The sequence below is a fragment of the Apus apus genome, chromosome W (assembly GCF_020740795.1).
Source record: "Apus apus isolate bApuApu2 chromosome W, bApuApu2.pri.cur, whole genome shotgun sequence".
In the NCBI taxonomy this organism is placed as follows: Eukaryota; Metazoa; Chordata; class Aves; order Apodiformes; family Apodidae; genus Apus; species Apus apus.
The window spans coordinates 8,974,739-9,001,757 of record NC_067311.1 but is presented as its reverse complement, the minus strand read 5'-3'; the positions used below and the strand labels follow the sequence as shown (position 1 = coordinate 9,001,757).

The window sequence follows — 27,019 nt, the reverse complement described above, 5'->3', positions numbered from 1 at the left end:
TCCAGGCTGTGGCATAAGACACAGGATACGTTTCCAGCCATCCTGTATTTGTTTCCACAATTGCAATCATGTAGCAATTACCCTGGTGGGTCTGAGACAGTGTGATATATTCAATTTGCCAAGCCTCCCCATACCTGTGCTTTCACCACCTCCCCTCATACCACCAAGGTTTCAGCCATTTTGCCTGCTTAATTGCAGCGTACGTCTCACAGTCGTGGATAACCTGTGCAATAGCGGCCATGGTTAAGTCAACCCCTCAGTCATGAGCCTATCTGTATGTTGCATGTCTGCCCTGACAACCTTTGATGTCATTTTTTATGTCTGGCCCTGTTCAAACTGGTATAAGAGCCATTGCCTGCACAATCTCCTTTTTAATGTGTTCAAAAGCTTTCTATTGGTCAGGACCCCATTTAAAGTTGCTCTTCTTTCGGATCCCCTCATAGAGAGGTTTCACAATTTCACTGCAACATGGAATATGCATTCTCCAGAAAACAACAGTCCCTAAAAAGGTTTGAGTGTCCTTTTTAGTAGATGGTGGGGCCATAGCTGTTACTTTGTTAATCACATCCATTGGGATCTGGCGACAACCATCTTGCCACTTGATTCCCAGGAACTGGATCTCTCGCGAAGGTCCCTTGACCTTGCTTATTTTACAGCAAAACTAGCATTCAGAAGAATTTGGATGATCTTTTTACCTTTCTTGAAGATTTCTGGCGTGACACCCCACACAATGCAGGTGTTCTGGAGCTCCACCCTTCTCCAGTGCAGCATGGATCAGTCCATGGCAAATGGTTGAGCTGTGTTTCCACCCCTGGGGCAGTCCATTCTGGGTTCACTGGACTCCCCTCCAGGTGAAAGCAAACTGTGGCCTGCACTCTGGTGCTAGAGGAATAGAGAAGAATGCATGAGCAGTGTCAATAGTGCCATACCACCTGGCTGCTTTTGACTCCAGCTCATACTGAAGTTCTAGCATGTCTGGCACAGCAGCACTGAGTGGTGGTGTAACCTCATTCAGGCCATGATAGTCCACTGTCAGCCTCCACTCGCCATCAGGCTTTCACACTGGCCAGATAGCACCATTGAAGGGTGAGTGAGTCCTGCTGATCACTCCTTGGCTCTTCAATTGACAAATCAGCTTATGAATGGGGATCACAGAGTCTCTGTTGTTGCAATATTGTCATCTATGCACCGTTGAAATGGCAATTGGCACCTGCTGGTCTTCGACCTTCAGCAACCCTACTACAGAAGGGTCATCTGAAAGGCCAGGCAAGGTATGCAGCTGTTCAGTGTCCTCTGTCTCTACAGCTGCTATACCAAAGGCCCACTGGTACCCTTTCGGGTCACGAAAGTATCCTTTCCTGAGATAGTCTCTGCCAAGGATGCACGGAGCACCTGGGCCAGTCACTATAGGGTGCATTTGCCACTCCTTACCAGTGAGGCTCACATCGGCCTCCACAACAGTCACTTGTTGAGAACCTCCTGTCACTCCCAAAATAGTGACAGATTCTGTCCCTTTATGGTTTGATGGCATTAGTGTGCACTGTGCACCAGTGTCTACCAGGCCTTTATACTTTTGTGGTTCTAATGTGCCAGGCCACTGAATCCACACAGTCCGGTAAACTCGGTTGTCCCTTTCCTCCTCCTGGCTGGAGGCAGGGCACCTCTAACGTTGAGCCTTTGAGGTTGATGCACCATCCTGGTTGAAAGACCAGTCGCTGGAGACTGGAGCAGCCTTCTTCCTGGAATGACCATCTTCTGCATTTGTTCTATTTTTTTATTTATTGTATTAGTATCTGGTGAATAGTAGTGGGTTTATTGTCCCAGGTTCTTATGTCCTCTTTATAATAATTACGCAAGAGACCCACAGGTGGCATCAAAGTGGGTCCTGTCTCTCTCACTGCTGTCTTGTAGCAGGATGTCTCCTCTTAATGGCTGCAACTCAAAACCAATTGTCTGTAGGGACATACTGTTGTTTACCTCCCCATCTGTTTGGCATCTTATTCTTCCTGTCAGTGATTTGCTCAATGGCTGACGTGTGGAACTGATGGGAATCAGAGATGGTAGCTCCATAGGCTGCCCAGGGAGGTGGTGGAATCACCATCCCTGGAAGTATTTAAAAGAAATGTAGTTATAGTGCTTAGCGACATGATTTAAGCACTGAACAGGTAAATCAGGTTATGGTAGGGGGATTTAGGTTATGGTTGGACTTGATGATCTTCAAGGTCCCTTCCAACCAGGATGATTCTATGATATGATTCTATGATCTGATTAGGTCCTGTGGACTTGTGCACATTCAAGTTCCTTAGATTGTCTTGAACCTGATCTTCTCCTACAGTGGGCAGTACTTAATTTTCCCAGTCCCTGTCATTGTATTCTCTGAGTTGGATGGTGTGGCTAGAGCACTTGTCGAAGACTGAGGCAAAACAAGTTGCTGAGTACCCTCAGCCTTCTCAGTGCTTCTTGTGGCCAGGTCTCTTATGGGGGTGTACAGGTTCTTTCATCTTCCTTTGTTGTCCTAGGTACCTGAGGAAACCCTTGTTATTTTTCACATCCCTTGTGAGGTTGTCTACTTTTAGGCAGTTGTTCTATCACTCGATGACCCCTCTCCACCAGATAAGAGAAATCAGGAAAAGAAAAAGAGACCCATGGGTTGAAATTTTAACAGATATAATAAGACAATTGTCACAATTTGACTCAGGGTTAGCAATTGAACCAGCAACGATAATGCTATTGACCCCCTCTCACCCAGGTAGAGAAGGAGAGAGAGAATGAAGGAGACTTCCCGGATTAAAAACTAAACTAGACAGCTTTAATTAAATACTAATGATAAAAGAAAATATGTACAATTATATACAAATATGTTCAGGAATGTGCAAACCCCTACTACCTCCCCCCACCCCCAGCAACACCCACAACACTCTCCTTAGCTGTGAGCAGCTCCAAGATGTCCTGGACCAAGGCCAGAGATAGTGGCAGAGTAAAGAGGAGCTGAGGGCAGAGTTATGAGGGTCAGGAATGCACAAGCCTAGGGATCAATGGTGATGGATGGATGGAGACCTCCCCAGATGCTGGCCATGAACGGAAGAGAAGGGAATAAGAAGCAGGAAGGAATTTGACTTCCGTAATCTCTGATCTTACACCGAGCTTAAGTGGATCTATGGAATGGAATACTTTGGTCAATTTTGCTGTCCGTCTAGCCCATTCCTCCCTACTGTACGGCTGCAGATATGACCCTTCTGCTCCTGTAGCATCTGAGGCTGCAGGTTCGACAAGTAGAGCAAAGTGTCCTTGTTGTCTCAGCAGTAACATAAACATTCCAGCGTTATCAGTCCACTTGCTGGAAAGCTTGCTGCTAGTTAAAAGAGAGCTCATTGAAATAAAAAAAAAAATCAGTAAAAAGAAAATTGACTTAATCCTGGCTCAAACCAGGACAAGAATAAGAAAGAACTACTATTAATCCCAATGCTAATATGAAATACAAAGTTATACTCAGCCCATATAGTAGTCACAAGCTGTGCACTCTCACCAGTGAATGTCAAACACTGTGAGCACTACAGCTCCAGTGAGAGAGTGACAGTCACAGCAAATGGGAGAGTAGGCTTTGGGGGGCAGAATGGCAGATGAGACCCTCCAGGGACAGTAGCCATTGAGGAAGAGCCCCATTTCCTGCAAACTTCCCAATTTATAGTGAGAGTGATGTTTATGGTATGGAATACTTCTGTTGGTCAGCTTGGGTCAACTGCCCTGGGTGTCGCTCCTCCTAGTCCTTGCACCTAGGTAACTCAAAACTGCTAAAGACCTTGATCACTGTGGAAACCTGCATATCATGGCTGGCCACAAACTAAAAAAAAGTGACTTATCAACTTTGTTCTCACAGAATTGGATGCTGCAGTCTTCTCAAAAATTGCAGCTTCCCACATACAGTGCCACCATACAGATCAGTATCAAACCCCCTGTTATCTCTAGATAGGTTATTACATGTTTGATTATGGCTATAGTCCTGTCAATAAACCATGAAACAGTCACAAGAGCAAGTACACAGAGCAGTATTATCCCAGCTGCATACCACATATATGACTGCACGTTGAGAAAAAGGACCAGCAGAAACATTGCAGAAAGTGTCTGTCCTCTTTTCAACTCATTAGCATATTCAGCAGAAGCACTGCAGAATAGCTTTCTCAGGGAATCCTCCCATCAGAGGTGAAATTTTAAACATTCACCAATTAGTGAGAATGTATAGCGTGGGCTTAAGATACAGCCCCACTTTATCGTGGTGTCGCGAGCCGGTACCGGGGGGCTACCGGCTGTCAGGATACTTTTGCGACTCCCCCTCTCAATGTGGAGGGGTTTGTGAATGACCCGAGGGTCACACGCTGTGCTGCCTCTCACGGAGGAACGGCCACCGTGGGACCGTATTGCAGGGTGGTAGCTAGAAAGCACCCCCCCCCCCCTCCACCACGCTCAGAAATTGCCTCTAAAGCCAAGGTTTGCTCCACAAACTAATAGGTTTATTAAGGGTTAACACAAACCGAGGGATGATGTTTAGGGACAATGCAGGTGTGAATGGCTACCAGGGATATCAATATGTATGTAGTGAGCAAGGGTCCTTTAGGGAGGCAATGCAAAGGTGCTTTTAAGGGAGAGGATTAAGGACCAAAGGGAGGAGGGGAGGAGGGAAGGAAACCCGACGCCGGTCCTCCTTAAGAGGTCGCGCTGTGTGTGCGAGTGTGAGGAAAGGAATGTGTGTGTGTGTGTGTGTGTGTGTGTGTGAGGTGATGTTACCCTCCGGCGGCTTGTCCAGCGTCGGTCGGTGGCAGGACGGCAGGTCCGTGGTGTCGGAGGGGCAGCCTCTCGGCAGCGGGTGCAGCGGCCGCTGGTTTCCTCTCAAGCGGCAGCAACACGGGGAGGGGGCTCCGGCCCCGACCCCAGGGCTCGGGACCCCGGCACGCTCGGCGCTGAGGCTCAGGCTGGACCCGGGGCAGGCAGGCAGGCAGGGTCCCAGCACCAGTGTCTGCAGCAGGGGGGTGTCCCACGCAGAAAGCGTCCGAACGGGCCTCAAGGAGGAGGGAAGGGCCCACCTGCTGCCCTCGCCACCTTTTATACCCCCCTGACCCACCTGTCCAGTCAGTGTCACTGTCCAGAGCCAATGAGCGTCCATGAGCCCCACTTTAAGGCGGTGACTGCCAGGGGCACAGGATGGCTTGTCGCCCATCCTTTCTGTCCCGGGCCACATCTGTTGTTTTGGGTTCAGTTGTCCTTGAGAAGCAAGTCTGTTTTAGTTCGTTAGCTGGGGATAATCAGGAGAGGCCTTCGCTGGCTTAAAAGGCATTTTGTTTAGACTTATGTGGGGAAGAAAAGAACAGTTTCCCACACGTGGCCAATAAATTATTGTCATGGTTTGACACAGGATTGGCAATTGAACCAGCAACAATAATGCTCTTGATCCCCTCCCCCTCCCACTCAGGTAGGGAAAGGAGAGAGAGTATAAGGAGAGAGCCTTCTACATTGAAAAGTAAACTAGACAGCTTTAAATACTAATGATAAAAGAAAATATGTACAATTATATACAAGTATGTGCAGGAATGTGGAAAATCCCTGTTGCCTCTCCCTACCCCTAGCAATTCCCACAGCAGTCTCCTTAGCTGTGAACAGTTCCGAAATGTCCTGGACTGCTGCTGGAGATAGTGGCAGAGTAGACAGGAAATGAACAGATAATTGTTTCTATAATTCTACCCTAGTGAAACCAGGACAGAGGTTCAGCTCCATCCTTGCCTTTGCTTTCCTGATCCCCTCCCTGCACTCCCAGGCCATATCCCTATAATCTCCCCAGGATGTGTATCCCTGCCTCTACTACCTATGCATTTTGGTTTTGTGTTTTAGTTTGGCTAAGAGGTCTTGATTTAGCTAAGCTAGCCTCCTGCCTCTCCTGCTTGACTTGCACGTCAGGATCAAGAGCTTTTGCATCCTATGAAAAATGTCTCTGAATATCTCGCAGCTCTTGTTTGTTCCTTTACCTCTGAGGACAATTTCCCAAGGGATCCCACACATTAATGCCCTAAGCAGCCAAAAGTTTGGTTTAGGGTCTTGACTCTACTTTTTACCCGTCCTGTATCCCTCAAGATTCTATCAGGGCATGATCAAAGAGATTGTGACAATTTCTGCCAATAACATATCTACCCCGTTACAGCTGAATTTGCTTGCAGTTTTCTAAGATGTACCTGATACTCTGCAGGATCAGATCACTGTCTGCAGGGAGTTTTATTAACGTATGGTTCTCCCTTTTGGGTTCTTGGTTATTGTGCAGACATAAGGGGCTTTTGCACATTTAGATGACTCACTGTCTTGGAAATTTCTCTTTGTTTAAATGATTGGTTAATTATTTCAAGAATAGAAGTAAAATATCATATAACTGGAATTGGGGTATAGTTCACTGAAAGATTGTTTCCTTTGTAGATTGATGAGCACAGGATATGTGTTTGTGTACGAAAACGACCACTCAATAAAAAAGGTATGGCCATTTAATTTTTTGCAGAATTTTTTCTCTATAAAGCTGCTTCTGATAGTAGTATTATTTATACTAAAGAGATGTAGAAATACTGGTCAAAGGTGAAACTCTTTTATACTAGACAATATGTGTGAGGGACGCAAAAAAATCATAGACTTATCATAACCCGGATAAAGATGGAGAGAAAAGTAATTTAACTGTCGCTATTTTATGGACGGGGAGCTGAGGCACAGAACTACTGTAATTTTTTTCCCAAGGTGTTCTACGATATATTTAGTTGATCTGGGAATTAATTCTATTGTAATCTCTTCAGTATTCTTACATTGTGATAGGATCACCATTATTTTAAACTGTCCTTTGAGTGACCTCCTGTTCAGTGAGCTACGCAATGAAGACTTTTCTACACGTAATAATACATGTATATTTATACTTTCAAGTGCTCTTGAATCAGACATCAAGGAAACAATTCAGGTGCCTGAATGTTGGTGTCTTCTGACATGAAAGGTGCCCAAAGGTGTCCAAGACATCCTCGCAGGGCTGTTGGGTTACAGACAAACTGGAGACTTGTATCTCCTGGAGTGCTCAGGGCTGGGCAGGATACCCTAAGGCATATGAAATGGCACTAAACAACTATTTTTAAGTACTGGAATCATGCCTTAGTGACTTCTTTTTATGCACGAGTAGTATTACAACTTTTTTTCTTAGTGCATGTTGGTCAAACTGGAGTCCGTATTCAAAAAAACCCACCACATTTAGGTTTTCAACTCCAGTTAAATCCCAATCTTTGTATGAAGTTCTTTATTTTCAGTGGGAAATTAAGAACTACAAATGCTTCTGGTTGCAGCCTGTCTGAATCCAGCACTAAAGTAAACTGATTTTCATTTTGAAAGATGGTTCTTTCCTTCTCTTTTTGTTATATTTTGTTTAGCTAAAGGACTCAAAGAACATCACTCTGACTCTGAAAAAACATGGGATGCATTTATTATTTTTGTACTGTCAGAACTACACACTGAGGATTATCTGGAGTATATCCAGAGGAAAATGGGAGAATTGTATGGGAAAGGGAAAACATACATTAATGTCAGTATGTAGTTAATTTTCTTTTGTCTTATTTTTTCCCTCAGTGTTGCTGCTGCTTCTTCTACCTTTTTTTATTACTTGTTCTTACTTTTTTCTTATTCCCTGTACTTTTTCTTATATTAATCTGAAAGTAATGCATAATCTCAAAAATTGGTTGATTGAAACAATTTTGCACAACCTATGTAATAAGGACATTCAATATTCAAGCCTAGTAACAGTTCAGTTTCTGTTTTAGCATTGGAGGTTATCTTTAATAAAACATGACTTAAAAATGGGATACATTTGGGGAGAATGTTACATTCTACCTGCACTGAAGGTGAACAAAGTGGAATTGCAGTAAATTACAGTAGATTGTCATGAGGCATGAGTCGGTATTCAGAAGTGGGATTTGATTCTGTGTAAGTTGCATATCTTGGGTATTAGTGCTTTGGAGCTATTAAAAAAGTAGTTCTGAGGTGTTGGTAGGAAGATGAGTGTCTAAGTAAAAATGAGGTTGGCGCTAAAGTTATTTTGTATTTTTAAGAATAAGCTCTAATAAAGATATATGAATGAAAAGCTGAGGAGGAACCATAGAGATAATCTAGTACCCACATAATACAGTCTTCTGAGAACACGCATTTTATTTTGAAAGATCATAAAGAACTATTTGTCATGTCATGTTTTAAAACTGAAGAATGTAAAGGGATCAAAGATCTTAGTATGTAATCCCCTGAAGAAAAAAATATAACAACGTGTCCCATTCATGTTCTCTATTTTGAATTTCTATAAGTTGTTTGATTAATTTAATCGAAATCAAGTGTACAAATAAATTTCTGTCAGTCTCACAAACAGAATTATCACCAAAGTCTTTAGGTGTTTTCAGCACCAATTGTTCTGTGGATTGACTTTGCAGGAAGTAGGTTTTTAGATGGAAATGTTAAGATTTTATTTCAGTGACATATATTTATAATTAATCAATTACATAATTGTGTGGTGGGTTTCAGAAGCATTACTTCAAATTTCATCAGCAAGGAATACAGGTTGCCATAAATATAGCTGAGAGCAGGTCAATATCTTACTCCAAACAATCGTTTAAGATAAAAACAGCTTTTGACTGCTTTACCTAAAAAGCTTTTCCTGTGAAGAATTTACCTTTATATATATCTTTTCACCACCATTCCTCATTTCTTCTCTATGATTACTGCAAAATAATTGCATTTTATTTTATTGCAGTGCAGTTGAAAAATTGATTATATAGTGACGTGAATGCATATTTCTGTTGGTATGTCATGCAATGGTATGTTAACTGATGAAAAGATTTCTATCTGATTGTATAAAGCCACATAAAATTATTGAACTGCATGCATTTAAGAAATTTTACATAGAAATGCAAGTAGGACACAGTGATCCTGAGTGTACACAGAAAGGATCTTTATTTTTGTGCATATCATAGATTGCTGGTTTCTCTGTTTTGCTGAGTCATATCTCATACAACAATTAGCAATAAATTGTTGTGATGTGTAGTAATTATAACCTGGGAACTAACGAAATCACATCTAGATTACTGTTGTTCATTTCTGGTGGTAGGAAGTGTCATTAGCATTTTCAGCTTTTTCTGATTACAAGGTAACTTTTAGAAAGGATTTTACCTTAGAAAAATTCTATATTAAAGATGTATACTTTAGATTCCAGGAGGAATACACAAATTAAAATGTCTGTGTGGAATGAAAACAATTATTTTATTTTTGAAAGCTGTGAACATATGACTATAACTTAAAGGTTTTAGGGAAAATAAAAAGACAAAATTTTAAAATCAAGCAATAATGACATTGCTATAATTAATGATATTTGTTTTTCTAATAAACTTTGTGCAACCTCTCTTTACTTTTGCACTTGGCAGGATAGGATGACTAGACTTCCAAAATGAAATCTCTTACTTAGCATATTGTCTCTAGGTATCAGAAGCCAAAGTCCATTGTAGTGTTGTTCCCCGGAGGAGCTGTGTTATCTGAAATGTTATAAGAGTGTAAACAATGAAAACATGTAAAAAAATAGTGATGTGTTGCTACTTAAATATATATATTTCATTTATTTAATAGAAACTTTAATGAAAGAACTTGATGTAATAACAATTCCTAGTAAAGATGTTGTGATGGTACATGAACCAAAACAAAAGGTGGATTTAACAAGGTACCTAGAAAACCAAACTTTTCGTTTTGATTATGCCTTTGATGACACGGCTCCCAATGAAATGGTTTACAGGTATGTGTATATGCTTTTCTTTTCTGAATCTTTTTTCTCATGTATTTCCCATGCAATAACTGTGGGCTTACCTTGGTCATGGACTTTACTTCTATTCTCTGTTATCAGATATATATATATATATACACACACATTATTTTGCCTGTTTACTTTTGTTTTAGCTCTGTTTGTTGTGAATTTTTCATCTGCAATATCATCTCCACTTCTGTTGACCTGCTCTCAGTGCTCCTCCAAGCCCTGCCTTTCCAGGTTCTAGTGTGTATTGCCTCCTCAGGAGGCAAACAAAGCAGGAGAGGGTGGGGAAAGGGTACAGAGAGAGAGAGAGAGAGGTTGCATTTTCTCTGTTGATGAGATAACTGAGCTAGTTTGGCTACTGGAACCAATCTAGACGATGTAATGTGAAGGTTCATAGAGCTAATTTATCTTGCTCAAAATGCCGAATTTTTCTGATTTAAAAAAAACAGCAACAAAGACACACACACACCTTCAGCCCCAAGGTATTCAGATCTCCATTTTCTCCTGTATTCTTCTGTTTCACTTCCACAGTTGGAACAATAATGCACACAGAGCTTTTAAAAACTTCTTTAGGGGTAGCTGTTTAGCTTGTACAAGTTGCTAAATGGGTTAGATACAGTAGCAGGCAAGGTTAGACACCATGACAGGACATAATCTTGGTACACAGTCTAAATATTGTATAAATATTGTATATCATTATATACGTTACATATAATTATATGTATGTAATTACAATACATCATTATTAATGCAATTAGTATTGTATAATAACATGTAAATCTAAATGTTTTTGTGAGGAATATTGATATTAGAGAGGAATTTGATTAACATAGTTTTCCTTATACTTAAAAAGTGCTCCCCATTAAGGAATAGTGACAAACAAATATCTTAATTTTTGTTTTTAATCCAAAAGCTAGGAAGTAAAAGCTGGCATTGTATCCTGTTTGATGTTAGATGCTAACATCCTGTTAGTGGATAAGAGAAAATTCATAGTAAAAGAATTATTAAAAAGCCTTGAAAATGAAAACTTGTCTCTTATGCTTAGTATAAGCAAGAAGAGAAGGGCAGCAAAGTAAAATTATAGAATCAATCATAGAATCATAGAATGCCAGGTTGGAAGGGACCTCAAAGATCATCTGGTCCATCCTTTCTAGGTACTATTGTAGTTTATATGAGATGCCTCAGCACCCTGTTAAGCTGAGACTTAAAACTGTCCAATGTGGAGGAATCTACCACTTCCCTTGGGAGACTATTCTAATATTTGATTGTCCTCATGGTGAAAAATGTACCTCTTGTGTCCAATCAGAATCTCCCCAGGAGCAACTTGTGCCCATTACCCCTTGTCTTTTCCATGTGACTCCTTGTAAATAGGAAGTCTCCATCTTCTTGGTAGCAACCTATCACGGTTTGACTTGGGATCAGCAATTAAATCAGCGACAATAATGCTCTCGATCCCCTCCCCCTCCCACTCAGGTAGGGAAAGGAGAGAGAGTATAAGGAGAGAGTCTTCTACATTGAAAAGTAAACTAGACAGCTTTAAATACTAATGATAAAAGAAAATATGTACAATTATATACAAGTATGTGCAGGAATGTGGAAAATCCCTGTTGCCTCTCCCTACCCTTAGCAATTCCCACAGCAGTCTCCTTAGCTGTGAACAGTTCCAAAATGTCCCGGACTGCTGCCGGAGATAGCAGCAGAGTAGACAGGAAATGAGGGTAGAGTTATGAGGGTCAGGAAGGCACGAGACTAGGGATCAACAGTGACGGATAGACGGAGTTGTCCCCAGATGCCGGCCATGAAGGGAAGAGAAGAGAAAAAGAAGCAGGAAGGAAGCTGACTTCCATGATCCCTCACCTTACACCAAGCTTACGTAGATATATGGAGTGGAATAGTTTGGTCTATTTTGCTGTCCGTCTAGTCCACTCCTCCCTATGGGAGGGTTGCAGATGCCACTCTTCTGCTCCCTTGGCATCTAGAGGCCACAGATACAACAAGTAGAGCAAAGTGACCTTGAAGTCTCAGCAGTAACATAAACATTCCAGTGTTATCAGTCCACTAGCTGGAAAACTTGCTGCTAGTGAAAAAGAGAGCTTTCTGAAGAAAAAAAAATATCAGTAAAAAGAAAATTGGCTTCATCCTGGCTTAAACCAGGACACAACCCTTCAAGTACTGGAACATGGTAATATGGTCTCCCCTAAGCCTTCTTGTCTCAAGGCTGAACAAACCCATTTTTCTCAGTCTCTCCTGATAGGGCAGGTCCTCCACTCCTCTGATCATCCTTCTGGCCCTTCTCTGGATCCTCTCCAGCCTGTCCGCATCCTTTTTGTAGAGTGGGGACCAAAACTGAATGCAATAGTCCAGGTGTGGTCTGACAAGCACTGAGTAGAGCGGGATGATGGCTTCTTTATCTCTGATGATGATGCCCTTGTCGATGCAACCTAGCATCCTGTTGGCTTTCTTTGCCACTGCAGCACACTGTTCACTCATGTTGAGCCTGTTATCCGCCAAGACCCCCAGGTCCCTTTCCACAGGGCTGCTCTCTAGCCAGGTGGATCCCAGTCTGAACTATACTCCTGGGTTACGTGTTACCAGGTGCGAGACCTTACACTTTTCCCAGTTGAACCTCATAAGGTTCCTGTTGGTCCACTCCTCCAATCTGTCCAGGTCATCCTGGAGGGTGGCTCTCCCTTCTGGAGTGTCAGCCTCTCCACTCATCTTGGTGTCACCGGCAAACTTCATCCCAAAATCCAGGTCATTTATGAAGATGTTAAACAGCATAGGGCCCAATATCGATCCCTGGGGGACCCCACTTGTGACCGGTTGCCAGTTTGAGGAGGAACTGTTTACTATCACCCTCTGGGTACAGTCTGTCAGCCAGCTCCCCACCCACTGCACAGACCACTTGTCAAGTCAGTAAGAAGTCAGTTTCTCCAGGAGGATGCTGTGGGGGGCCGTATCAAAAGCCTTGGAGAAGTCCAGGTAGATAATGTCAACCGCTTGCCTCGCATCAACCGAGCGGGTTAATTTATCGTAGAAGGTGATCAGGTTTGTCAAGCACGATTTGCCCCTGGTAAATCCATGTTGGCTTTTCCCAATCACGTGCTTCAATTGACTTGTGACTGTCCCCAGGAGGATTTGCCCCATAACATTTCTAGGGACTGAAGTGAGACTAATGGGTCTATAATTACCTGGGTCCTCCTTTGAACCCTTCTTTTAGATGGGGGTGACATTAGCCTTCATCCAATCCTCAGGGACGTCTCCTGATCTCCACGAGTTCTCAAAGATTATGGAGAGTGGTTTTGCAATTACATCAGCCAGTGCTCTCAACACCCTCGGGTGGATGGTATCCGTGCCCATCATTTTGTACAGGTCAGGCTCCTGTAAGAGTTGACACACCAACTCTTCCTTCACTGACAGTGGGTCGGTGTCTGCATCAACCTGGACTTTTGTTCCTGTGGCCTGGGACCAAACAGCACTGGTAAAGACAGAAGTGAAGAAGGTGTTGAGGACCTCTGCCTTTTCAGCATTGTTGGTGACTAGTTCACCTCTCCTGTTTAATAGTGGGCCAATATTATTCCTCTGTTTCTGCTTGCGGTTAACACATCTGAAGAACCCTTTCTTGAAGTTTTTGACATCTCTAGCCAATGTCAGCTCAAGCTGAGCTTTTGCTTTCCTAACTGCATCTCTGCATACCCTGGCAATGCCCTTGTAGTTTTCAACCGGTAATGTTCCACTTTTCCACCTCTGGAACATTTCCCTTTTGTTTCTAAGCAGACCCAGAAGCTCACAGTTAAGCCAAGGGGGTCTCTTGCTCCACCTACTTCCCTTGCCTTTAGAAGGGATGAACCGGTTTTACTTATCAAGGAGAATGTTCTTGAAAACCTCCCAGCACTCATTAGCTCCTTTACCCTCCATGGAAGCTTCCCACGGGATCCTTTCCAACTGAGCCCTGAGCAAGCTGAAGTTTGCTCTTCAAAATCTAAAACCTTTTTCCTGGAATTAACCTTCATCGTGCTCAGCAGTATCCCAAACTCCACAATATTGTGGTCACTACAGCCAAGTCTGTCACTAACCAACGTATTACAGAGCAGGTTTTCTTGGTTAGTGAGCAGCAAGTCCAGCTGTGCCCCATTTCTGGTTGGCACATCCAACATTTGTGAGAAGAAGCAGTCTTCTACACTGAAGCGAAGAAATAGACTCTATAGCCCTGTCAAGCTGTATCACTGAGTGTGCGCAGGATTGCTCCTCCAAACATGCATGCCAACGGACAAAAACAGTACATATTTATTTACTTAAAAATATACATATGCATTACCTAACAAAGAAATAGGCAGGATTAAACAAATTGGTTCCAAAATTAATTATAATATTTAAATCGTTTCCCCGAAATCATTAACATAAAGTAACACCCATTCCCACATGCACAGTGCCTCTTGGTGGTTGTGGGCAGGGGCCTCTTGGAGGAAGGCTCACAGTCTTCCTCGCTGTGCGCTTTTTGCCTTAGGCCATATTGTCCATCACTGGCAGGTTGAGTCCATCATTCTGGCATATTGACTGATGAAGCAGGCATGGATAGGCACGGACAGACACAGCCTCATCTGGATCCTGTTTCGTGGGCTCTCAGGCGAAACACATCCTACTCCTGCACAATGTCTCTATTATACATTAACATTAGTAGATTCTACTCTCTAACATTATATTAATCTTACAATGTTAACCCTTAATCCATAGACCCCTAATATTAAAAATCCCTTAATCAATAGGTTCCCTAATATTATAAACCCCTTAACCACTAGGCCCCTTTACTCAACACATTCCAGGAACTTGATGTATGATAGGTCAACTGAAATGTTGTTCTTCCAGCAGATGTCTGGGTAAAGTCTCCCATAAGGACCAGGTTTTGTTCACCTGAAGCTTGCCTGAGTGACCCAAGTATCACGTCATTGGTCGCATCGTCTTGATTTGGGGATTGGTAACAGATGCCTACTGTAAGGTCTCCCTTGGAGACGACCCCTCTGGTTTTGACCCAGAGGCATTCAATAGAGCTACCACATAGTTTATTTCTATACATTCAAGGTTTTCCTTATCATAGATCGCAACTCCTCCACCTCTTCTTCCCTGCCAGTCTTTTTGAATCCGCCTATAGCCATCTATCATGATCCTCCAGTCACTGTCCGACCATGTTTCAGTTATTCCTATGATATCATAACTATCTGACTGGGCATGGAGCTCCATTTCTTCCTGTTTATTTCCCACAATGCGTGCATTTGTATACATACACTTCAGGTGGCTGATCTTTTAGTTCTCATTTAGGGAGACAGCTGAGGCACATTTTACACTACTCTGGTTGGCCTGGTTTATTCCCCAATCGGTTGTAGTAGTGATGGTGGTGTGATCCCTGCCATTTTGGATCCCTCTCCCTGGTACTGGCATGCCTCTCCCTCGCTCCTTTTTACTAAGCCCAGTTTTATCCCCGCCCCCCCTTTGAGTCTAGTTTGAAGACCTTTCTATGAGTGCTCCTAGCTCCTGACCCAGGATCCTTTTCCCCTTCTTTTTAGTCTGTTTACACTGATGAAAGACTTTTAAACAACAAAGCTGTGCCCTTGGAAATTTCTGTCTCTAATGATTGTCTACTGGTAGCATCTTTTCTTACTTGTTACTGAAGAGCTGTGGGAGAGAGATCTAGGTGGTGAGATATGCCTCTTGCAATAGTTTTCCTCCTGCCTAACAACCAGTTCTTGTCATCTTCCTCCTTCCTGTAATTTGTCTTTGTGACCATAGTGTTTAAGGGCTGGTTTTGACATACAATATTGGTTTTGCACTGTTTCTTCTGGATAATTTTTATCAGTTACATAATAAATTAATAGTAATATGGGAAAATATTGAATGATGCTTGTATTCATACTGAAACTGTAAATCTCTAGACATTTTGGATCCCTTCCCTCAGGTCCTTCAGTTTAAAGCCTGCCTTGCCAAGTTGGCTGGCCTGTTACCACAGATTCCTCTGCTTCTCTTAGAGAGGTGGATTCCATCCCTTTCTAGCAGGTTGTAGTCCTTGTAGAAGGTCTCATTATCATAAAAGCCAAAACCCTTGTGGCAACACTAGCCATGTAGCCAGAAGTTAATCTGCATTATGTGTCTGTTTCTGTCTACCCCGAATCCATGAACGGGTAATATTGAAAAAAAATTGGGCATCAAAACTCTACACTTTCTCCCCCATTGCCTTAAAGTCTTTCTTGATTCTGCCTAAGTTTGGTCTTACAGTGTCGTTTATACCCACATGAAAGAGTAATAGAGGATAGTAGTCTGTGGTCCTTACAAGTTGTGGCACCATCTCGGCAACATCGTGGACCTTAACTCCAGGAAGGCAGCGCACCTCACATGATTTCCTGTCGGGTCTGCAGATGGGCGCTTCAGTACCCTTTAACAGGGAGTCTCCTACTACAAGCACACGTCATTTCTTTTTGCGGTATCTGCCATGTGCTGTTGGTTCTGTTTCATCTTGTGGGCCTTGCTTGTGGTTGTCTACTGTTGTTAGAACTTCAAATCTGTTTTTAGTTCTGATGCTGGAGGGTGGAGACTGTGATGGAGATCTGCACTTGTGGGACACAGGGTCCAAGGTGTTTCATCCTCAGTGGTGTCTGTTGCTGGAACTTGTTTCTGAAGCCACCTATCTATCTCTACCTCTGCTCCTTCTAATGCTGCTCAGCCTAGTTACTGTTTCCTGTAACTCAGCCACCTAACATAGCAGGTCATCCACCTGTGCACACCTTGTGCAGGGATTTACCTTTTCCCCAGGAGAGGGGTTTGGGCAGTCACTGCAGCCTACTGTTTGTACTGAAGTTTCCACTGTTACCAGTTCTGTCTGGGTAGATACACCAGACATCACTGGGGCTTCCTCTGAAGAAGTAGTGGTTTTAGTCCGGAGGCGAGTACCCACCATTTTGGTAAAGCCAAAGTAGCTTCCATCAGAGATTCCACACCCTCCCAATGTTCCCTGCCTGCAGGAACTACAGCACCATGCCCCACTGAGGCTCAGGTGCTGTTTGCCCACCTTGTGCTCAGTGGGCAGTGACTAGTTGCTGCTGTCCCTGAGGCTTCTTATGTGCATGGGCAAGGTCACAGATCATCGCCCTGGCAACACCCGTGCCACATCAGCCTCTCCCACGAGAGTTGCTGGGTCCTGGCAGCTTCCTGGTGGCTTTTTTTCATGTATAGCATATCTCTTTCCATCAGACCACAGTAAGTGGAGGAGAGGCAAATTAGCAAAATCTTCTCCAAGATATAACTTCATTTTATACACTTCCAATGTCACTTTAAGTCATTGGAAAAATAAGTACAGAAACATATACTTGAATTTGCAGGCATCCTGAGAGTTTGTCTTGATAAACTGAATTGCTCATTTGTAATTTCATGATTCTAGTGCTGCTTCACTGCATGTAGAACCAATTTATGAGTGAGTATAAGTAACCACAGCAATATGCACAGACCAATACAGAAGGAACAAGTGTTGGAGATTTGTGTCACATCTTAAATGTGCTTGTTTTACAGGACAGTGTGCTGGTTTTGGCTGGGATAGAGTTAATTTTATTCATAGTAGCTAGTATGGGGCTATGTTTTGGATTTGTGCTGGAAACAGTGTTGATAATGAAGTGGAAGACATTCTTAAATGTTCAGAAAGATGTGTGATGTTTCTTTTAAGACCTGTTGCAAAACTTGTCAGGATAGTCCTCTGGGGAACTTCCTATGTGACAAATTTGTACAGAATAGTTAGAACCAGAAGTAAATATTAATTCTGAAATCAGAAGCCTTGTGAAAAGTGTAACTCAGGTGTGTCTACAAAATGAAACCCTTCCCAAAGTAGACCAGAACTTTCATAGAAGTAAATTCTCACCTGTAATTAATTTAATAGCTTAATTTATTAAACACAGTATGTAAAACTCACATTGTTGTTTCAGTTTTCATGTTTACACACAGGATGTTTTTTATTTTTACCCATAGTGTGACAAGAGCTTCCCATAGTCTACCTTCCTATGGGAGATACAAATATTAAACACTAGGAGAATTCCTGGCTCATTTAACTCTCTTCTCATTGCCATCCCTTTTTTCCCCTCTAGGCCTGGCAGAAACAAACAAACAGCCTTGTATTACAAAAGTAATTTTTAAACAGTTACAAGATTATATCAACTCCTGGAAGCAGGAAGAACTCCTAGAGAGGTCTACAATTCTTCATTTGACAATAAATTCTTTAATGAAAGGTCATTTTTTTTTAATATTGACTTGCAAAAATAATTTGAGTGCCACCACCTAAAAAGTGCTGATGCACATGGCACCATTTGTGAGAATTCAGATACTTGTGGGATTTCTATTAGCGCTAGTTAGAGATATTGTGCATATTCTCAAATGATGCAATTTCACCTCACTTTTCAGTTGCTGGCACTGTACAGAGGGCAAACAGGCATTAGCTACTTTTTTTTAAAGCATCAGAGATACTTAAACTACTTGCAAACTACAGTTAATGTACACGTAAGCTTGTCATGCATCAAAAGCCAAATTTTAACAATATGTGAAAGGCAAATATGTATTTCTTTAGTTGGATCCCTGAATTTTGACAGTTAGCCTATCCATATGCAGAGGTCAGATTGTACCTTTATTCTGACAGCATTATCTAAACACCATACCACATACTGTATATCTGCATTATCCTAAGATAATACTCTTCTCAGTATTCAAACATTACTCTTTAGTATACATTAACTAATTTATATTTTGGGGTTTTTTTGTTGGGGTTTTTTATTACAGAGAAAATTTTAGAATTATAGAACTATTCTTTATGGTATTGAAATAAATCTAGATTCCTGATTTTTTACAAGGAGGATGGAATGTCCAGCTGTTTGTCCACTCTAATAGCTCTTGCAGTTCCTGTTCAAAGGATATGGCACATGCTGTGAAATACAGTAGCCACCAAAAAAAAAGTCTCAAAACACATAAAAAATGTACACACACTAAAAGTAATTTATATTGACAAATAAGGAATGTTGTTTATTAAGGCTGTGCTTCATAAAGAGGATGTTTAGAGTTAGGTAGCCTTCATCAAGGCAGAATGGGAAGAGATAAGCACAACTGTCTTTAGAAGTTATGTACAACCACTAGTGAGGTATGCATGCACGCAAACAATTTAAAACTGCACAGCTGATCTCTGTAACAAAACTGGACATAGTTAAAAGGAAATACTGTGACTTTTTAATGGTCACAGTTTTACTTCATTATGAAAAACATGGCAAATATTTCCAAACATAAAATTCACAACCTGAATAAATGAAGTAGTTTAAACAAAGTACTTCACAGATCTGAACCCTGCATGGTTGTACTGTCTGATCTAGAAGCATTTTGTAGATATCATAGGAGCATTTCACACAAAACTGAAAATGTCATTGAGATGAATAAGAAACAGGACATTTCCACAGACATTTCTAACATTCTTACATTTTCAAGTAGTTGAGTTCTTACGACCACTGGGTTTTGTAGCAAATGTATGCTACAGTAGTATGAGTTCATGGATTCCTTTAGCAGCAAAGGCCAATTTCAAAGGGCACGTGGTCTTTTCGGGTTGATCTGTTTACTGGCCTGTTCCTCTTCTTGTAGAGCTGCCCGGAAAGATTTCACTTTATCTTTAATGAAAAAGAGAGAATGAGTACTGATGTGCCTGTGCTCAACACAGATGTTGAAGCTAAGCCCTGATGCTCCACATCCTGGCCCTAATGCACAACAAAGAACATTCCTCCAGAAAAACAGCTGATTCTACAAACTACAAGAGGATTGAGAGTCCTGAAGGAATTGGCTGATGTAGTTGCCAAGCCACTCTCCATGATATTTGAAAAGTCATGGCAGTCAGATAAACTCCCTAGTGACTGGAAGAAAGGAAACATTATGCCCATTTTTTAAGAGGGTGGAAAGGAGGACCCTGGGAACTACTGACCTGCCAGCCTCATCTCTGTTACTGGGAAGTTCATGGAACAGATCCTCCTAGAAAATATGCTAGGGCACATGGAGGATAAGGACGTGATTCAGGACAGCCAGTATGGCTTTACTAGTGACAAATCCTGCCTGACCAACCTAGTGCCTTTCTACAATGGATTGACTGCATCAGTGGACAAGGGAAGACCTATGGACGTCATCTATCTGGACTTCTGCAAGGCCTTTGACACGGTGTCCCACAACATCCTTCTCTCTAAGTTGAAGAGATATGGGTTTGATGGGTGGACTGTTCAGTGGATAAGGAATTGGCTAGGTGGTCGCATCCAGAGGGTAGTGGTCAATGGCTCGATGTCCAGATGGAAAACAGTGACAAATGGTGTCCCTTGGGGGTCTGTACTGGGACCAGTGTTGTTTAACATCGTCATTAATTATATTAACAGTGGCATTGAGAGCACCCTCAGTAAGTTTGCTGATGACACCAAGTTGGGTGGTGCAGTTGATATGCCAGAGGGATGGGATGCCATCCAGAGGGACCTGGAGAAGCTGGAGAAGTGGGCTCAGGTGAACCTCATGAGGTTCAACAAGGCCAACTGCAGGGGCCTGCACCTGGGCTGAGGCAACCAGGGATATGAATACAGGCTGGGGAAAGACATGCTAGAGAATAGTCCTGTGGAAAAAGACCTGGGGGTACTAGTGGATGTAAAGCTGGACATGAGACATCAGTGTACAATTGCAGCCCAGAAGGCCAACTGCATCCTGGGCTGCATCAAAAGAAGTGTGGCCAGCAGATCAAGAGAGGTGATTCTGCCTCTCTACTCTGCCCTGGTGAGACCTCATCTGGAGTACTGCATCCAGCTCTGGCGCCCCCCAAAAATGTGGACCTGTTGGAGCATGTACAGGAGGGCAATGAAAATGATCAGAGGGCTGAAGAACCTCTCTTATGAAGACAGGCTGAGGGAGTTGGGGTTGTTCAGCCTGAAGAAGAGAAGACTCTGGGGGGACCTTATAGTGACCTTCCAAAATCTGAAAGGAGCCCATAAGAAGGCTGGGGAAGACCTGTTAATTAGGGCATGTAACAATAGGACAAGGGGTAATGGTTTCAAGCTAGAGAAAGGTAGATTTAGGTTGGACATTAGGAAAAAATTCTTAATATGAGGGTGGTGGATCACTGGAGCAGGTTGCCTAGAGAGGTGGTGGGGGCCCCATCCCTGGAGACATTCAAGGTCAAGCTTAACAGGGCTCTGAGCAATCTGTTCTAGTGTGAGATGTCCCTGCTTATTGTAGGGGGGTTGGACTAGAGGTCCCTTCCAACCCAATACATTCTATCACAGAATCACAGAATGTTAGGGGTTGGAAAGGAACTCCGAAGATCATCGAGTCCAACCTCCAACCCCCCTGCCAGAGCAGGACCAAATTCTATGATTCTATGATTCTAAGCTTAAATTCAATACTCACCATACAAACAAGTTGCTTAGCAACTTAGTCCCTTCTTAGATGCTATCCCTGTCTCTAGGCAGGATAGGTTTGGATAATGCACAATTGCATTGTGGAGCTCAAGAGGAAAAATAAGTTCTACAATCTCTGGAAGTGAGGTCAGGCTTTGCAGGAATATTACAGAACTGTGGTTCATATATGCAGGGAGAAGACATGAAAGGCCAAAGCTTAATTAGAGTTGAAACTGGCCAGTGTTGTGTCAGACAAAAATAAAGGCTTTTTAAAGTACATTAATAGCAAGAGGAGGTAAAAATAACATTGGATTGATACTCGTTGAAGATGGTAATATGACTAAATAGGGATGAAAAAAATGTGGAAGTATTCAATGCTTTTTTTGCCTCAGTTTTTAATAATACTGACAGACTTTGGGCTGTCTAGTCCTCTGAGTCAGAAGAACACGAGTGTGGGAACAGTGACTTTCTGTTTGTGGACACTGAAATTGCAAGGGACCAGCTGTATTAGCTGAATGTTCACAGGTCTGTGGGGCCTGATGGGATTCATCCCAGAGTACTGAAGGAGCTGGTGGATGTTATGGCAGGACACCTCTCGATAATCTACCAAAGGTCTTGGGAGGTCCCTGTTAACTGGAAGCTAGACAATGTTATTCCAATTTGCAAAAAGGGCATGAGGGAAGACCCAGGGAACTACAGACCTGTTAATCTAACCTCCGTTCCTGGAAAAATTATGGAACAGATCATACTGGGTGCTATTGAAAGGCATTTAAAGAACAATGCAATCATCAGGCACAGCCAACATGGGTTCATAAAAGGAAAGCCCTGTTTAGCTAATTTGTTCTCCTTCTACAATAAGGTTACCTGCCTAGTGGATGAAGGGAAGGCAGTCAATGTAGTTTTTCTGGATTTTAGTAAGGCTTTTGATACTGTCCCTCAAAGCATCCTTCTGGACCAGATGTCCAACTGTGAGATCACAGAATAGAATCATAAAATTATTTAGGTTGGAAAAGACCCTTAAGATCATAAAGTCCAACCAGTAACCTAGCACTGCCAAGTCCACCACTAAACCATGTCCCTAAGTACCACATTTACATGTCTTTTAAATACCTCCAGGGATGGTGACTCAACTGCTTCCCTGGGCAGTGAGTTCCAGTGCCTGACAACCCTTTCAGTAAAGAAATTTTTCCTAATATCCAATCTAAATCTCCCCAGCCACAACTTGAGGCCATTTCCTCTCATCCTATCACTTGTTACTATGGAGAAGAGACCAACACCTGCCTCACTACAACCAGGTAGTTGTAGAGAGCAATAGGGTCTCCCCTCAGCATCCTTTTCTCCAGACTAAAGAACTCCAGTTCCCATAGCTGCTCCTCATAAGACTTATGCTCTAGACCTCCACCAGCTTGGTTGCCCTTCTCTGGACTGCTCCAGCCCCTCAATGTATTTCCTATAGTGAGTGGCCCAAAAGTGAACACAGCACCCAAGGTGCGGCCTCACCAGTGCTGAGTACAGCTCACTTCCCTACTCCTGCTGGCCACGCTATTCCTGATACAAGCCAGGATGCTGTTGGCCTTCTTGGCCACCTGGGCACGCTCTGGCTCATATTCAGCTGGCTGTTGACCAACATCCCCAGGTCCTTTTCCTCTGGGCAGCTTTCCAGCTACTCTTCCCCAAGCCTATAGCATTTCATGAGGTTGTTGTGGCCCAAGTGCAGGACCCGACACTTGGCCCTGTTGAATCTCATACAGTTGGCCTTGGCCATCGATCCAGCCTGTCCAGATCCCTCTGCAGTCTTCCTCCCCCTAGGCAGATCAACACTCCCACCCAACTTGTTTGTCTGCAAAGTTACTGAGGGGGCATTCAAGACATTGATAAAGATATTAAACAGAACTGGCTCCAATACCAAGTGCTGGGGAACATCACTTGTGATCCACCACCACCTGGATTTAACTCCACTCACCGCAACTCTTTGGGCCCGGCCATCCAGCCAGTTTTTCACCCAGTGAAGAGTACACCCCTCCAAGCCATGAGCAGCCAGTTTCTCTGGGGAATGCTGTGGGCAATGGCATCAAAGGCTTTACTAAAGTCTAGGTAGACAACATCCACAGCCTTTCCCTCATCCACTAAGCAGGTCACATAGAAGGAGATCAGGTTAGTCAAGCAGGACCTGTCTTTCCTAAACACATACTGATGGGGCCTGATCACATGGTTGACCCATATGTGCCATGTGATGGCACTGAAGATGATCTGCTCCATAACTTTCCCCAGTACCAAGGGACAATGAGCACATACACAGTTGTCGTGGAAGCATCCTGACTTCCAGCGGCCTCTACGACGCCATCGGTTCACGACAACAATGCATTGGGTGAAGAACTGGCTGAACAGCAGAGCTCAAAGGGTTGTACTGAGTGGGGCTGCATCTGGCTGGCAAGTGGTCACCAGCGGTGTCCCTCAAGGCTCAATTCTAGGGCTAGTTCTGTTCAATATATCAATTATCTGGATGCAGGAGTTGAATGCAAGTCTGCTGATGATACGAAACTGGGAGGTGCTGTTGATTCTCTTGAGGGACAAGAGGCCTTCCAGAGGGATCTAGATAGATTGGAGCATTGGGCAGTCATCAGTGGCATGAAAATTAATAAGTCCAAATGCTGGGGTTTGCACCTGGGATGCAGTAATGCAGGGCACAATTATAAATTGGGAGACAAGTGTCTGAAGAGCAGCCCTGCAGAAACAGATCTGGGGGTGCTGGTTGACAGCAGGTGCAATATGAGTCAGCAGTGTGCCATGGCAGCCAAGAGGCCAAACCGCATCCTGGGGTGCATCAAACCCCCATGTCATGGGCAGGGACACCTTCCACTAAACCAAGTTGCTCAAAGCCCCATTCAAAATGGCCTTGAACATTTCCAAGGAGGGGGCAGCCACAACTTCTCTGGGAAACCAGTTACAGTGTCTCACCACCCTCACAGTGAAAAATTTCTTCCTAACATCCAGTCTAAATCTCCCTTTCAGTTTGAAACCGTTCCTCCTCATCCTATTCCCCCCTCCTTCTATCATTACATGCCCTTGTAAAAAGTCCCTCTTCAGCTTCCCTGTAGGCTCCCTTCAGGTACTGGAAGGCCACTATAAGGTCCCCCCAGAGCCTTCTTTTCTCCAGGCTGAACAACCCCTACTCTCTCAGCCTGTCTTCATAGGAGAGGTGCTACAGACCTCTGATCATCATTGTGGCCCTTCTCTGCACCCGCTCCAAGAGCTCCATGTCCTTCTTATGTTGGGGACCTCAAAACTGGACATAGTACTCCAGGTGAGGTCTCACAAGAGCAAAGTAGAGGGGGAGAATCAATTCCCTCAACCTGCTGGCCACACTTCTTTTGATGTAGCCCAGCACATGATTGGCTTTCTGGGCTGTAAGTGCACATTGCCAGTTCATGGTGAGCTTCTCATCAACCAACATCCCCAATTCCTTCTCCTCAGGGCTGTTCTCAGCCCTTCTCTGGACCCTCTCCAGCCTGTCCTCACCCTTTTTGTATAGCGGGGACCAAAATTGAACACAATACTCCAGGTGTGGTCTGACAAGTCCTTCTCCTCTGGACTGTTTTCAATCCATTCTCCACCCAGCTTGTATCCATGTTTGGGATTGCCCCAACCCATGTGCAGGACTTTGCACTTGGCCTTGTTGCACTTCATGAAGTTTGCTTGGGCCCACCTCTCAAGCCTGTCAAGGTCCCTCTGGATGGCATCCCTTCTCAGCTTGGTGCCATCCACAAACTTGCTGAGGGTGAACTTAATCCCACTGTCCCATGTCACGGAATCACAGAATTATCAGAGTTGGAAGGGACCTCTAGAGATCATCTAGTCCAACTCCCCTGCTAAAGCAGGATTGCCTGGAGCACATTACTCAGGACTGCATCCAGGCAGGTCTTGAATATCTCCAGAGAAGGGGACTCCACAACCTCCCGGGGCAGCCTGTTCCAGTGCTCTGTCACCCTCACTGTAAATAAGTTTTTCCTCATATTTAAATTGAACTTCCTATGTTCCAGCTTGTACCCATTGCCCCTCATTCTGACACTGGGAACTACTGAAGAGTCTGGTTCCATCTTCCTTGCACTCACCCTTTAGATACTTGTAGGCATTAATAAGAACTCCCATCAGCCTTCTCTTCTCCTGGCTAATGGGTCCCAGCTCTCACCCTTTCCTCATAAGAGAGATGCTCCAATCCCCCCATCATCTTTGTTGCCCTCCACTGGACTCTCTAATAGTTCACTGTCTCTCTTGAACTGAGGAGCCCAGAACTAGATGCACTACATGTGGCCTCACCATGACAGAGTAGTGGAGGAGAATGACCTCTCTCAGCCTACCAGCCACACACTTCCTTATGCAACCCAGGATTCCATTGGCCTTCTGTGATAAGGGCACATTGGTGGCTAATGGATAATTTACTGTCTACCAGGACTCCTAGATCCTTCTCCTCGGAACTGCTTTCCAGCAGGTCCACCCCTATCCTATGCATGGGATGCATGGGGTTCTTCCTCCCCAGGTGCAGGACCCTACACTTCCCTTTGTTAAGCCTCATTAGGTTCCTCTCTGCCCAGCTCTCCAGCCTGTCCAGGTCATGCTGGATGGCAGCACAGCCCTCTGGAGTATCAGCCACCCCTCCCAGTTTGGTATCATCAGTGAACTTGCTGAGGATACACTCTGTCCCCTCATTGCCAACAAAGATGTTAAATAATACTGGTCCCAATATGGATTCCTCAAGGACACCATTCGTCATTGTTCTCCATCTCCATTGAGCCATTGACCACAACTCTTTGAGTGCAACTATCCAGCCAATTCTTTATCCACTGAGTGGTCCACCTGTCAAGTCCATGTCTCTCCATTTTAGAGACAAAGATGTTGTGTGAGGCAACTTTTCAATCAATGTGAAAAGCATTTGTGATTAAATTTTGGAAGTAAAATATAAATGCATCATTCATTTCATCGTAATTAGCACAAGAATGGGAGAAACCTGAGAAAAGAAGTATGGCATCCTTTCAAATTTCTATTCCTCCTCCACCCTCCCCATCTCCCAGTAATATGCCCAAGAATGGGAAGAAGGAAACCAAAATCATAGCATTAAAAAGTTAATCCCAAAGTGACAGAAATAGAAGTGGAAATATTCAGTGTCCATTATGTGTCATGTGCATAATTCAGAGGTTACTGGGAGAAAGAATCTTTGACTTAGCAGTTCTTCCCTCCTGTAAAGCTATACATATATCACTCTGCCTGTAAAGATGCGAGGATATCTTAGATATCCTTTACCTCCAGTGTATTGTTTCAAAAGCAGTATCTAATAAGTTTTGGAAGAACAGGGAGTCACTTAAACTGTTACTGTTTTTTCACTTCTGGTGTCTCAAATTGTCCTTTCTTGAAGAAGAAGCCATCACCCATAAGAAGCAAAGGAACAAACATCTGTTTCTTTGCTAAAGTATACTGGTGCCAATACATGCTTACAAGGCAAGCAGGCCACATCTGATTTGCTTGATGCATTCCTCTAACTTACAGCAGATACTCAGACTGAGTAAAAAGCAAGATTTTATCTTATAAGGAGTTTTCTAACACAGATAAAAAAACCCCCCAAAACAACCCACCCTTGAATTTTTACCAGTATAGCATGTCTTCTATCCAAATAGCTCCTATTACTTTTTCCTCATTGCATCGTTTTTTGGTTTGTTTTTGGTTTTTTTTTTTTACAGTTCTTTTGTTTTTTCTTTTT

General features: G+C 43.3%; 2 protein-coding genes across 12 annotated transcripts in view; one reads left to right on the top strand and one right to left on the bottom strand.

The window, feature by feature from the left end:
* LOC127395191 (uncharacterized) overlaps window positions 1-27,019 on the top strand; it is a 173,142-nt gene that overhangs the window by 92,440 nt on the left and 53,683 nt on the right. The gene's annotated exons all lie outside the window — the stretch shown is intronic.
* The window catches only part of LOC127395167 (kinesin-like protein KIF2A), a 99,093-nt gene continuing 89,821 nt past the window's right edge, over window positions 17,748-27,019 (bottom strand). For all 11 annotated transcript variants that reach the window (XM_051641678.1, XM_051641671.1, XM_051641672.1 and 8 more), the window contains one exon: window positions 17,748-19,515. In XM_051641678.1, coding sequence (XP_051497638.1) covers window positions 19,430-19,515 — 86 coding nt within the window. In that variant the 3' untranslated portion in view covers window positions 17,748-19,429. The remainder of the gene's footprint in view (window positions 19,516-27,019) is intronic.